Source organism: Pomacea canaliculata, linkage group LG7 (genome assembly GCF_003073045.1).
Source record: "Pomacea canaliculata isolate SZHN2017 linkage group LG7, ASM307304v1, whole genome shotgun sequence".
Classification (NCBI taxonomy): domain Eukaryota; kingdom Metazoa; phylum Mollusca; class Gastropoda; order Architaenioglossa; family Ampullariidae; genus Pomacea; species Pomacea canaliculata.
This window is the reverse complement of record NC_037596.1, coordinates 12,297,053-12,311,519: the sequence shown is the minus strand read 5'-3', so window position 1 is coordinate 12,311,519 and position 14,467 is coordinate 12,297,053. Positions and strand designations below refer to the sequence as shown.

At 36.3% G+C, this 14,467-nt stretch overlaps 1 protein-coding gene across 3 annotated transcripts; it reads right to left on the bottom strand.

The window, feature by feature from the left end:
• Positions 1-586: 586 nt before the first annotated feature.
• On the bottom strand, positions 587-13,963 carry LOC112568072. Of its 3 annotated transcripts, none has more exons than XM_025245095.1 (11): positions 13,663-13,962; positions 12,911-13,035; positions 11,341-11,502; positions 10,801-10,929; positions 9,896-10,084; positions 8,704-8,763; positions 6,270-6,311; positions 4,523-4,627; positions 3,456-3,483; positions 2,661-2,810; positions 587-2,093 (listed from the first exon to the last, which is right to left on the bottom strand). In XM_025245095.1, the coding sequence occupies exons 4-11, from the start codon at positions 10,916-10,918 to the stop codon at positions 1,994-1,996; spliced, it is 792 nt and encodes a 263-aa protein (XP_025100880.1). In that variant the 5' UTR covers positions 10,919-10,929; positions 11,341-11,502; positions 12,911-13,035; positions 13,663-13,962; the 3' UTR covers positions 587-1,993. The 3 variants fall into 3 exon arrangements, with proteins under 3 accessions (XP_025100880.1, XP_025100879.1, XP_025100881.1); XM_025245094.1 differs by having other exon boundaries at positions 12,911-13,001; XM_025245096.1 differs by lacking the exon at positions 6,270-6,311 and having other exon boundaries at positions 12,911-13,001; positions 13,663-13,963.
• Between the last annotated feature and the right edge of the window lie 504 nt (positions 13,964-14,467).

Genomic DNA, 14,467 nt, shown 5'->3' with positions numbered 1-14,467 from the left:
ATATACTTAACCCAGAAGACATGAGGGATTCTTATCACAGTCACTCTCTTAGCTGGGGCACACAGTAAACCAGACGATTCCCACTTTTCTTAAAGATTAACCTCATCACCAGCGTACCATGTATATTGCCCGCACACTACTCTGGTCAAGAGTCTGTATAAGATATTGTATGAGAGATAAAGTAGGAAGTCTGTTCTCTCAAACATATCAAGTACACATATCAGGCGATAAAGTCAGGCTTAAAACGGCAGAGAAACAATCATGTGACGGATACAGTCGTCTGTACCATGCTAAAAATTAAGATTTCAAATATTTACATATGCAATAAAATCTTGCAACAACTTAATGATGCATATTTGCAATCTATAAAAAGCTCTCTAGAGGTTGTAAACAGTGACTAGATACACGCAGTAGGAAGTAATCAGGATAGCTTCAGTTTCTTTGTAAAGAAGAACTGATATCATGACAGAAAACGTTGTTCAAGAGACTAGGTGTACCGTCTTTCCCCCATTACTGTTGTGTTACACAATTTTTTCTTTGGATAAAATATATTCATCCGTTAGCCTCTCATATATCACTTACTTTATCACCGGGAAAATTAAGCATCAAAATACCTCTCTGCTATCTGCATTACTTTTTACAACATAATCTCTTAAAAAGTCTTTCTGGCCTAATTATTCAGATCATCCAGTTCTTCAAATCAGAAGGAAAAGTGGCGAAAGATAGAAAGGCGTTCCTAAATTATGATAGAAACAAAATATCCCGTTTGCTTATGTGTTATTTACTTTCCCTCCCCCCACCTTCGAATTACTTTTTTATATACCGGCTGAATGAGAGAATCCGACTGAGGGTCGCGGAAGTCAGAGGTTGATGTGGCCGATCGTGAGAGAAAGGAACGGTAGATGTCACAGGTACCTGAGAATAGCGCAGTCAGTAGTTGTTTTAGTGTTAGAGCGATAGCGTCAGGACCTGGTAGATTGAGTGGCGAGTAGTCACGTGTCCTCTTAGTATATAATTTAGGGTAGATGTGTAGTCGGGGCTTTTTCCCTCGTGTTCCAGCAGAGACGTCGTCTCTGAGTGTTATTCAGTCGCAGGCAGCAGGTCTGAAACAGGGAAGCCCGTTCAGTCAGAACGTATCACTACCTGCTGGCATTTGTGGTTATAAAGAGAGGAGGGTGTGCACTGTAACCAAGAGGCTGATTTTTCCCCTGGACAAGCGGGGAGTTAACTGTGTCCGGCAGCAAGACGTGCGAGGCAGCGGCTGGCAGACCCCACCGTGCCACCGGTCCAGTGTGGTCACCTACAGACCAGCATACAAGTCACCTCTGCTACGTGTATCGTCGCTGCATCTATTGCCTGGGGCAACTGCGGTGGAGCAGTGGCAAGAAATCAACCAGAAGACCAGGTGCATGCAGGCAGCTGCACCCATCTTCAGGAAACAACGTTCAGCATACAAGACATCTCTACTCCGAGCATCGTCGCTGCATCCTTTGCCTGGGGCAACTGTGGTGGGACAGTGGCAAGAAATCATCTAGAAGATAAGGTGCATGCAGCCAGCTGCACTCATCTTCAGGAAACAAAGGACAAGGTAGGTGAGCGGTAATCTTCAACGAACAAGGACAGTTCGTGTTCGAGGAGGACCCACTATATTCTAAAACTGTGAACTGTGGGTCAGAGGCGGATCGTGTGTCCGGACATATATGCACATACTGACGTAAGATCAAATTATCTCTAAATCCATTCTTCTGTAACTGTTTTCACGTCAACCTAATTTGCTTTTTTGTTTCAATTATAATTATATAATCTGTACAACTGTCTTGTCAGTTGTGTGTTTGCGCACGTGGGTGAGAGTGGCTATTAGTCGTTACGCGTGCGGACGTGTGAACGGGCGGGTGACTGAGTGTGAGGGCGAAAGCGGGCGGAGCGAGCCAGCTAAAGAGACCCCTTTCCCCTCGGATGGTAACACCATCCCTCTACAGCCGCCTTCATTTCATCACAATTTCCACCAAGAATCGCCATTGTTCTCGTTGTCAGTAGATGTGTGCTCCTGGTCGGCGTTTGCCGTCGGCGCATTGATGGTTAGTTCGTCATCCCTATAAAAAACGAAACAATTTAAAAACAAAATCAATAGATCTTAAGATCTTATGGACAAGAAAGAAAACAAGAAGATGGCAAAGGTGCAGTGTGAGTACAAAAAATGAGCTTAGTTTGAGAACAGTTTAGTGCTGAGAACAAAGAGAGAAACAAAAACTGGATATTCGCTGTGATGAGAAACGGTCTGCTTTCTACGGTGGTGAGCACCTATAACTTTGCAAGTTGTTTATAATGCCAACAATTATTTAGATTGTATTTTCAGATTGCTGACAACCGAGATCGTCGTTGATACTATCATCTGAAGAGTACAGTCTTTTTATATTCTCACTCTTACGTCCCTAGAGAATAGATAATATCAAGAAATATTCACCTGCATTCATCAATATATTCTAATACACACATACTGATGTGCTCTTGCACGCAAGGAAGCACACCACAGAGGTATTGTATCTCCATAGTTACGCGTTATTTACGGACAATTTACGACAAGGTAGGTAACCCTTTTGTTCATTATTCAAATTCTTTACAATATGTTTAAACCAATTGTGAACAGTGTTTTTCCATACCAGTGGAGCAGGTCCTTTGTTTCCACAATGCCTCCATTGAAGCTAGGTGATGCAGGGTCAGTCGTCAGTTGGTTTACATGGTTGTTTTCTTTCCAAAGAAAGACTTTGTTGTATTCGTCGCTAACGATGACTGGTGTAGCAACGGTGTATCTAAACAAAGCAAGATGTGTGGTTACTGTACATGTTTCAGAGCTAGTCAAAAATGATATGTTATGATTTATGTGCATTGGAATGATTGAGTGAGTGTACAGAGTACTGCCTCAAGGGTATAGATATAACATTTATATGGTGTTAAGCACCTGGATAAATAACTTTGGCACTGTCCCATCTTGATCGGGACTTCTTCTGTTGCTTCACACTTTTATTAGCCATTCGGTTAGAATATGAGTTTAGAGAGGAGAAAAAAGTTCTCTTGTTAGGAGAACTGGGTTGATAGACATTGTTAGACATCTTGAGATTGGTTGTACTTCACTGATTTGCTCACATGAAATGCTATTTTACATGTCGCCTTTGTACCATTTTCTGTAAGTCTTTTTTTTTTCATTTAAAATAAAATACTATTGTAGTCAAGTACAGGGTCCCGTCACTCTTTAGTCAATTGATCAGGACACTAATGAAAAACTGTCTGATACAGAGGATTTTTTACTGAGTGGCATACAAGTATCCAATTACAGTAAAATCTCATTTTCATTGTGGTCTTGTCACATAGATTAAATGAAAAAAATAAAAACGAGATTTTATTGTGGTCATGTCACATAGATTACAGTTAACGAGACTCGAAAGCATTCAACTTACATTGGAGATTTCTTGGAACGCCCATAACCTAAAACAAATTTTTTTTAATATGAAATTTTGTTTCAAAATACAATACATACATTAGTTACTAATGTATGACTACTTGAAGACTATATTTTTTCGCATGATCTGACTGCTAAAGCTTCAAAAAGAAATATGCTTTTTTCTAATATTTTATTTCAAATTTAGTTCAATTAAGAAATCATATGTGCATAGTTTTTAACCATATTAAGAATTAGCCCAAGCCGTCGGAGAAAATCAATGAAAATAGACAGTAAAGTATCAGAAAAAATATTGTAGTGGTAGTTTAGGACGAAAAGACTTGGTAAGTATATTAATAGTGTTATCTTATGCATTTTTAGATTAGTCGAGAAAATAGGAAGTAACAAAAGGTTAGTATTGCTCAAATTTCCTCTGAAAACACTGAATTTAAAGAAAAAAGTATGCAATCAGTGGTAAAAGAAAACAGACCAGCACACTATGTAATGTTGCTGGATGTTCTCTTCAACATTCAGATGGAGTTTGTACTTACTGTCATTACCTAAAGACACTGGCTGCTGACTACAAATGCCACTGGATTATGTTTGTTCAAAGATGTAAACACAGATCAGATCTCTGCTTTTTTTACTACTTTCTCGAGTGAATTCGGTTTTTATACCTTTGTATTTATTTATTTTTGTGTTTAATTAAAGCTTCTAATCTGTAAAGTTGTATTTCAAAATCAGCCTTTTTATTTTCTGGCGCAAAATCGCTTCTTTAACACAATCGTGGCGATGTTTATTTTACTTGAAGACATGAGAGATTTGCTTAACTGACTCCCTGTTAAAAATACTACTTGTACCGAACTAAACTCTCCTGCTTAGCAGGTATTTCAATGCTTTTCTAGTGGCAGGTGAGAATGCTGATGTTCCAAGACATATTGAAAATTAAGAATAATTATCTACTCATGTTTAGGAAACTATTATTTAAAAAGGAAATTAACCCGATCATAAAGAAACCAATTTTTTACTCGTGTTTTCATTTAAACTGTGATTTCATAATATCAAGTGAGGAAAATGCAGTCGTACTCTTAGGTCTGTATTTCCTGAGCAGCAGACAGACGATGACGATGATAAGCGCAATGACGGTGATTAATCCTAGAATCACACCAGCAAGAACTGCAGGACTGACATCTGAAAGAACAGAAACACATATCACCATAAAAGTTAGAGCTCCAGAAGAAAATCTCACACATCAAAAACAAACCAAAAAACCAAAACATTTTCTTAAAGACCTCTGGAATGAAAAAGGCCTCTAAATAGCTCTTTTTATTGTTTACTGTACATGTACTTGTGACAAATGACTATAAACACATCCTTTGTAGATCTCCTTTGTAAAGTTTATAACAGTAAAAAGCAAGTACTTTGGATTTTTTTCTTAGTTTAACAAGTTGCTAAATTAAATCATCTAGATAGAGTATCCATTTTGTTTTAAAGTTTCCTTCAAATAACCTAATGTGGTATTCAAAACTGAATGCAGGCATGAAAGTATTTGCCTATCTAATTTTATTTACCTTTTAACTGGTTAAATCTACGGTTCGGGTTTTTAAACCTCTGTAGTAATGTGTTGTTCATCACTATGCTGACTAATTATTTTTAAAAAGCGTTTCAGCACAAGGTCATCATTAATACATTTCGCAATACCATTGGCAACAGCTCCTAAGCTCACAGTTGGCTTAAACATGATCAACTGCCTGTGCACCCTTCAGCTCTGCTGCCCACGTCGACAATCTGACAAGGCTAAAGTTATCTTTTTCTTCCTTTCATCAAATCTCGCAAAGTGAGCTTAGGACCATCCTACTCCATTCAAAATCCACAACTTGTCCCCTGGACCCAAATCCAACCCTATTACTGGTAGACTACCTTCACGTCCTACTTTCTGCCCTCACAGAAATAGTAAATGATAGCTTGTCCTCTGGCATCTTCTCAACTACCTTCAAAACAGCCTTAGTGAAACAATTACCACCTAGTCTAAAACGACATTTTTTTTCGAAATATTCGCGAAAGTAGTTCTCAAGCAATTTTTATGCTATCTTAACTCTGAAAATTTGCTTCTCCATCACAATCCACTTATCGCCTTTTTCATAGCACTGAGACTGCCCTGCCCAAGGTGACAAACGACATTTTGTCAGTTCTTAATAGAGGTGACATCTCATTTCTCCCCATCTTAGACCTGTCTAATTTCTTTGACAGTATAGACCACACTACTCTCATTCATAGACTAATTATTCTCTATGGCATCTCAGGTTCACACTTGACCGATTTCAGTCAAATATCTCTCAGATAAAACTCAGTTATAGTGCATGGCTGCGTGTCTTCACCAGTCTCTATACGCTCATGGGTCCCCAAAGGTTCTGTACTTGGTCCCATACTCTTTATCATGTCCATAATCCACTAACTACTCTAATTTAATCTCACTAAATATCTGATCAATCCTTTGCTGTTGACACTCAGCTGTACACCTGATGTTCTCCTTCTCAGGCACTCGCAGCTATCCAGAGCATCCAAGACCCTATTTCTGATATTTGATAATGCATGATCCACAAGAGAAAATAAAATGAGGGAAAAGCAAAAGCTTTAATTTTTTTCAAATAGGAGAACCAGAGTTTAACCGTCACTGCTTTTTCTATTCGGGTAGGCAATGCTAATGTTTGTTTTGTTACTTCAATACGTAACATGTTACATGTTTGAGTGCGATCTACCTTGGTCGTGGTGCTGCGCATTACAAATACCCATTATTGTTATTGTTATTATTATTATTACTAGAACTACTTGCCTTTATTTCCGACCTGTTCAGTGGTTAAAGTGAAGTCAACACCTAAAATTTGAAGCAAATGTCAGTGATTGAAACATGCAATGCTAAATTAGCTGCATTATCTCTTTAATGAAAAAAAACTATTATGCACAAGTAATAATACATAAATAAACAAAACAATACAATGCGTTTTAATTTAAACGGAAGAATGGGTTAGCACAACTATTTTCAAAAAGTTTTTAATGCCTAAGCGCCCAATAGAACGAGTAGGGTGTCTACTTTCTCTTATCTTCTTTCTCTTAAATACCATGCAGCATCTTAATTTATGGAACGGTACCTAAAATGCTCAATAACTGCAAAAGTAACAATCATTAATACTGACAATCCAATCCAAGCCTACCGAAAGTGCAGACTAGGCTTTATTGATTTGAGTCACCAAAATTAATTGCCCGCTAGTCATTTTTCAAAAAAAAAATTGATTTTACACCAAAAAACCCTCCTTATAACTAATACATTTAGTTCTGGTTTAGTTTGATGGATAATAATACAACTATATAGTAATTTGTAGCAATTGGCAATCTTCGTTTGACTTTTACAGTCATCTGAAAGGGTATTTACATTGTATCACCCTCTTTGTTTACCACATTAAAATGTTTGAATTACTTGTATCGGACTGCTTCTAGCAGTTCAAAATCCCGTGGATTCTTCGTAAATATTCACGACTTTGATGCTGTTCTGTTTATAGTTCTATATTACAAATATACGCAGTTTAGTTCACAGTTACATAATTGTAAAAATACTTAAAATGAATAAGGTAATAATTGAATAAAAGTAAGAAGTCAGGGTGCCTTAAGGTTGAAAACAAAAATTATACACCTTATAGTTTACACTTTGTTTCTGGAAATAAGGAAACTATGAACAAACTTAAAGAGAAGCTTGAATATTTATATGTATTCACGTTTGTATAGTGAAAAAGGCTAGTTAGGGCTCCTAATGTTTCAGGCTTTGCTATTTTCTTTCTAATTACAGCCACTCACATCTCCATCTCTCTTTTCCTCATATAATTCTTTTTTGTACTTTCTAATACACAAAAGAAACCTACACGCACTAAAGACAGGTAACATCTTCTATTTACTTAATGCAGAAAGGTAGGACGTGCATTTATTACATTCTAGTAAGTAAGCTCTTTCAATCATTTTTCACGGCTCTTAGCTTCCTGTCGATATCAGCCCTAGCTATTGTCATTAGTTATAATCTTTTTTACTATCAATGCATAAAGACAGATTTAGAAAAGGAAAAAGGTGGGTAACGTCGCAATACTGGTAAGAATACAAGTTTCAGACATTTCACTCACTGTAGCATATAATTAAAAATAACCAATATCCTCAATTTGTATGTGGTGCACTTCAATACCGGTTGCCTTCCAACTGTATTTTAAGCGCGTGAATATTAGTGAGGAGAGAGAGAGACAGCAAAGTTCATCTACATCAGTTTGAGGTGTATCACATGCGTCTCCACTGTGAACACATCAACGTATTGACTACTGACCATCACCTGCCTATTTTGTATAAACATGTGTGTGTGGACGTGTGTGTATGTGAGTGCGTGCTCTGACTTTACATGTCCTAAACAACATAAAGTTAGAGCACCATTTGAGAAAACAGAAATCATTACCTATGATCGGGAGGTATTTTCCTAGAGAATGAAAAAAAGTGGTGCACGGTGACCGGTATACATAAGCAGTCAGGATTTTATTAAATCAAACATATGTAAAACTTTACATGAATTTGTTATCTTGTTCATACATAGTTTTTTTAATCACGTTTGTGCACACTGTTAGCACACACAATTGACCTAAGGAGAGTATAGGGTATAGGGGAGAGAACAAGAGGAAGGGGCAGAATAAAAATGTGTTCCTTGTTACTTTGTACACACTTGTATATGTACACAGTATGTTGATAACAAAATAATAATAAGAAGAAGCACATTTATATAGCGCGTTCCTCCAACATCAGCAGGACTCAAGGTGTTGTACAGTAATAACAGTCTACTAGTACAACGAGCTTCCCCATTACCATAGTGCACTGCACAGGAAGTCCCAGTCAAGTGAAAAAAAAAACCAAAGCATGAAGATGAGGCGGTGATGTGACACAGCAGAACACAGTTACAGATGAGTAAACATTGTCTCATGCGCATAAACATATAAAGTATGTTATGTCATCTACCTCTTTATCTGTTTAATGGTGACTGGTGCTTAATCTGTTTCCTTGTACATGTATTTATAAAAGAAATATTTCTTTGAAAAGAGCAAGAAGAGCTAAAGCAGAGCAGAGCTAAAGTTTAAAAAGCCTTCCAGATAATGAAGTCATGCTTTTAAGAAAGAACTTTGTTGTCTTGGCAGTGTTTGATAAACCATCAAGAGACTAAGACATTTATTTTATTAATATGTACCTACCTTTTGTAGTCGTCTCAAGACCGATTCCAGACTCAGTGCTGCTAATAGTATTGCAGATTTCTGAAAAAAAATGAGCAATGCATAATACTAGATCCGGGTATTAAACTTAATGGGAAAACTGGTTTCAATACAATGGTATACAACTGAAAAAATAACATTATGTATGCTTCTTCCGTTTTTTGTATCCGCATAGTTAATACTTTTGCTTTTAGAGAACAGACGTTAATTGACCACGTAGTAAAGTTCTCTTGCAGTCCGATATATATCAGATCTTACAAAGGGGCCACATAACAAAGGCTGGGCTTTCACGTGTAACACATTTTATATTTCACCCTGCATATTTCATATTAGGTCCTGAGAACTACAAGATTATTATCTTGTTATCAAAAGATCATGGGGTGTAGTTAGGGAACTCAGAATGATAACCATCATAGCAATGGAGATCACTTCACTGTTGGCAAAAGCCTAGTTCCATGGCTATCAGGTGTGCTGTAGATAGGAAAGGTAGTTTGAATGTGTACTACGATGGCAGTACGCATTTTTTCTGATTGTATTACAATTCGTTCTTTTTTCTTGTTTATATTTAATTCCCGCACTGTAAAATTATATTTTCATAGCCACTAATATTTGGTAATATCTGTTGTTCGTGATGGGTAATCACGCTTCACACTTGAGGATTTTTCTCTTTTTTTGTTTTCCTTTTTCTGCAAGCATTAATAGTATTTTAAATGTAAGTATCAACATCGATTCATTACAATGTATGTAAAAGAATTAAAAATATAAAAATTATAAAATCCATCATCGCTGTGTAAGAAGTTACCCTTTTACAGCAAAACATCCTACTCTTTTTCTATAAATTCTTTAGAGTATTTTTGTATTCTGTTCTTTGTTTACATCTTTTTCTATTTTATGGTCTGGGTACCCTACGTTTTACGATTTTAAAGAACTTACAAGCTGACTGTATCAAATATGAAAAATTCACCGAACTCCCTGCAGATCTGTTTAAACCTCACGAAAAGGTTTTGATCTATATTGAATTCTCTCAAAACAAATAATTAAAATTGAGTAATTTGTTACAAAATGAGCCAGGAGCTTTAAACTTCATTTAACATTTGACATGTTAGTCTGTTAGCCATTTAACGTTGCAGCCTTGTGTTCCAAAACCATATTTTACAACTCGAGAAAATCTTACCTGAAGGATGGTACGAACAATTTTTAAACGTATCAATGTATCCTTTCTTGCAAACAAATGAACCATTGCTTGTTGCAAATGTGTCAGGAACTGTGATGGTGGCATCGTTAAAACCTTTATGTGTGATCTCGAATCCATTTTTGTGAAAGCATGTATGGTTTCCGTTGTACGCACAGCCAAGTACTCGTTCTGTGTAAAAATGTAAAAATGTTAATTAAAAAGGGTTTAGATGGTTTACGAATAATTTAGACAGTATAGATTGTTTATCAAGTAGATGAAAACAAAATTTATACTACAATCTTCAATTTGAGACTTTTCAAAAAGGTGTATAACATTTCCCTGATGTCTGAGTTTTACACAAGATACTGGTCTGGGAGACAGAGACCCCGCTGTTATCCAATCAAGTCCGACCATCATACGGATGTTTCAAACACCTTGAATAATTTCACTTTATTTCTCTCCAATACCAAACAATGAGCTTACAGTTTGCATAGTCTTGAATTATTTAGCTAGGTTTGGACATACGGAATCTGGGGTCTCAGACTCCCTGATACTAGATGAAAATGATGAGATAGCAGAAGAGCAGATAACGAGGAACGACTTGACACTTTAATGGTAAGCTGACTATTAATTAAAAGACACCGAAAGATTTGGAGTGAAACTGTCATCCTCCGCCCCAGAAGAAGAAATTACAAACTGAAGATAGATATATGTTTTATTTAGCTTTTGTTGTATTAGTTTGTTACTCATTTTAATGTCTCATTTAAGAGGAATTTTCTTGTGAAAGCTATGGGCCAACAAAAAAGCATTGACCTAATTAAAAATAACTTATTTTAGTAGTTTATATAACATGGATGAGGATCGGATAGATGGACAGTGAGGGATATGGCTCTCCAATTCCTTACCTTGACTTCCCTGGGAAGAATAAAAGTAAAGAGTAAAAGGTCGTTTATCATCAGCATTAGTGGGAAATAAGCATTGTATTTGAAACGGACACTTTTCGTTCCTAACTTCACAGCTCATGGTGGAAATAGCTGCAATATACACAAACACAAAAAATATAATATGAATATTACTTGTAAATTGGCTTTTAATTTTATAATAATAGTTTTTCTGATAAGATAAAAATAGCACTTTCCAAAAATCAGTTTGATGCTTAAAGGTAAATCTGTTTTTATAATGTCGTTTTATTCGAAGAAAGGATCTTAATGAAACTACACATTAAGCTGAGCATTTCATCCAAATTTACTAAAACAATAAAATCTTTTTTTAAAACCAATGGTAGGTGTACTTCAACCTTGATGGCTAATCAGTGTCGTATGTTTAGGTAAAGGGAGACTTAAGCATTTTCGATATGTGATAAAAAGATTTGTTAAATATGTAAAAACAAAAATGGCCATGTCAAATATCAAAATAAATTACAAAGGTTTCGAAGAAAGGCTAACCTATGTATACAAAGAATGCAACTTTTCAGTCGACAGACATCCAATCACAAGTCTTGTGAAGATTCAGCTTATGTTGAGTCACCTGGGTTTGACCTGTCAGGTGATGATGCTTACTGCGCTCTGAGTAGATGGGATTGATGTCAGCAATGTCTCACATATTACCTTGGGAAACATTAGGAGAAAAATACACCAATACTATAAAGAAAAAATCAGAGTTATTAATTTACACCTCTGTCCAAAAATTAGTAAGTCGGGACGGAGGAAACAAACATTCCTTGAAAGCAGGTATGGATGCAAGTGAGGGGGAAGAACAAAGGAATTCGGAACTGGAACATGAAGCTTTGATTATTTCCCTTCTTTGCTCCTGCATCATTTTATTAAATTTAAACTACAGCAACTAATAAAAATACACCAATCAATCCTTACCAATATCTAATTTTAAACACAGTCTTGAAGAAAGTTCTATTTCTTGGTTGAAGATCAAACATAAAATTAATAAAGCAGTCCTGCACAACATAGCTTTCACTGATGACTAATCGGATAATATTCTTAACTTCAGTCACTAGGTATTCTTGTTCCAGTGTACCAACAGTCTTTTGGGACTAATGTTCCAGAATCCAAATATATTATCTTTCACGCACCCCCACACATTATCTTAACCGTTCAAACAATCAATTAGAAGCAAACCAACACTGATACCTCCACTCTGGGATAGATGTACACTAAATGGCACTGTTCTTGAGATGAATGTGTTTGTCTGGAGAGTTTATTGAAAGATTGGTGATATTATCTGGTCCATAAACCAGGCCATTGTGTTTTACAACAGAACCTAGCCACTGCCTACATCGCAGTGACATGTCGGCAAGTTTTATATCAGACTTGCTGTCAGTAGCATGTCTTCCACATCCATCTAATACTTAGTTTTTGCGATTTGCTCGCCCTCTTCATGCCGGGCCTGCTGGATCCTATCATGTTGGATCACGGAAGAAAAGGGTAATGCCTGTTTCATGGCACCTAGCAATAACAATTTTTACTTCTTCTTTAAATATGATGTATTAATTAATAGTATTTTATTGATATATGTATAAATTAATATGTTATGCCTGCATGCCTATATGTAAAGTACCTTGAGTATGATGCTGGAAAAAGGAGCTATACAAATGTGCTAGTTATTTATTACACAATATGCCGCTGTCTCTGGGAACGAGCGACCTAACCTTGTTTTATATATATATATCAAACGCTACCTCTTGGGGCCAGATATTGTCCAAGATGATTTAAAAACATGAAAAATTGAACACACAAAAAATCCGAAAAGCACAAAAATACGAATAGCGGACCTTTCTAAAACGAGGCAGCCTCCACTCCCCCAAAGTTGCCGTGTCTCTCTGGGAAGTTGAGCGATTGCCAGTGACAGTGAATTTTAATCGTCTTTCCCCTTTCTTGTTTCACAAACACAAAAATAGTCATGAGAAGTGCGGGCGGTTAGCCTCATATCACCCTCACAGAAAGTTTGACATAGCCGGTGGGATGTACCAAACTAGAATGGTTAAAAGAGTTGTTTTCTTACCCTCCAGCTTGTAGTCGGTGATAGGGCTAGTCACGTGTCAGCGTGGTGAGGTCTTCTTCTCTGTTCACGATAGCTGATGACTGGTTACAGGCTGTTGGGTGCATTAAATTTATTCAATAGCATCCCTAGTTGTAAGGGAGTATACAAAATACAAACTCATAAGGGAAAGAGAACTTTATTAACGTTGTAAAAGTCTAACAAACATTAAAAAATAATTTGCTAAAATGAATGGTTTCAGTCATCATTAAACTGTGTGACTTTTAACATGGTAAATTAAATTACTGTTAACATGGTATACACTATTCTAGCGCACATATGTAAATGTCTCATTTCATCAAAGTAAACATCTTCTCTTTGTGCAGATAACATTAATAAAAGTTTGTAAGTATATAATAAGTATTATTCCAAAAAATAGCTATTAAAATAATATAAATATGTTTTAATGGCAACACACCTTGTGTCGTAACTGAAATACATATTACATTTAATTAGGTTGACATTTAATAAATGGCACAAAAATATGGGACTATATAAAATAAGACTAATACATAAACAGACTGTGAGAGTAAGAGAGAGTCGTCAGCTATGAATCCTTTTAGCTCAGAACATGAATTTTACTACACATTATCGAAACTACTATAATTATAGCAAACAAAAAGATTTAAGTATATACAGCATACAAAGAATGATGTTACTAAAAGATAACACGGTAGAAGTATGTGAAATTATCCTTAAAAGCCTGTGTCACTTACCTTTTCGCTGGCCATCGCCTTAGTCTATAAAATAAAGCCTAAGCCGACCTTTCATAAGTTTCTACCTAATTTAATCGGTAATTCCCGTTGGCAGCAAACCTTTCCATAAAATATTCTCTTCTACGAGAAATGCAGAACCAATGTAATATTTATACTACCTAGTAATAACTACCTAGTAATAACATAAAAAAGCGAAAATAAGTTATATGCATGTATAGATGTGAAATAGTTCTTCAAAGCCTGTACCAACAGCTGTACCGAAATATTCCAGTCTATACAATAAAGCCTAAGCCCATCTGGGCATCCCGGTGGCGCAACGGTATCGCCTGTCACCAACACAATGAGGGTTGGCTGTCCTGAGTTCACTGTACTTTCTCTGTATGTGACATGTATTTACAAGGCTGGCTGCCTTGATTGCTGGCTCATAAAAAAACCAAACCACCCCCCCCCAACCCCAAAAAACCATCTGAATAGTAGGTCCTTCTTAAAGCGTCTGCTTCATTTAATCTGTAATTCCCATGAGCAGCGCACCTTTAATCGAGAGGAAATTTCTCGTCTATTAGAAGAGCAGAACCAATGACGGAACACACACAAAATACGAGCTTGGCTTTATAAATAGTTCGTCTTCTGTAATATCGTTGATATTGAAAAGCATAGCGAAAAGTTGCAATGCTGCTGAAATAACTCGTTATGGAACATATAATAAGCTTATTAGTACAGAAAAATACAGTTTTAAAAAGTATATGGAAGTACTAATTAGACATATATTTGTTGTCCATCATGTACATATGCACAGCATTGAAAG

What these genes read in the sequence shown, in the direction of transcription:
- LOC112568072 (XM_025245095.1), bottom strand. Translation starts at nt 10,918, where the DNA reads ATGAGCTGTGAAGTTAGGAACGAAAAGTGTCCGTTTCAAATACAATGC. An exon ending in TTGTTCGTACCATCCTTCAG is followed by an intron (nt 8,764 to 9,895) that starts GTAAGATTTTCT and finishes ATTTTTTTTCAG; the next exon opens with AAATCTGCAATACTATTAGC. An exon ending in CAGGAAATACAGACCTAAGA is followed by an intron (nt 3,484 to 4,522) that starts GTACGACTGCAT and finishes AATTTGTTTTAG; the next exon opens with GTTATGGGCGTTCCAAGAAA.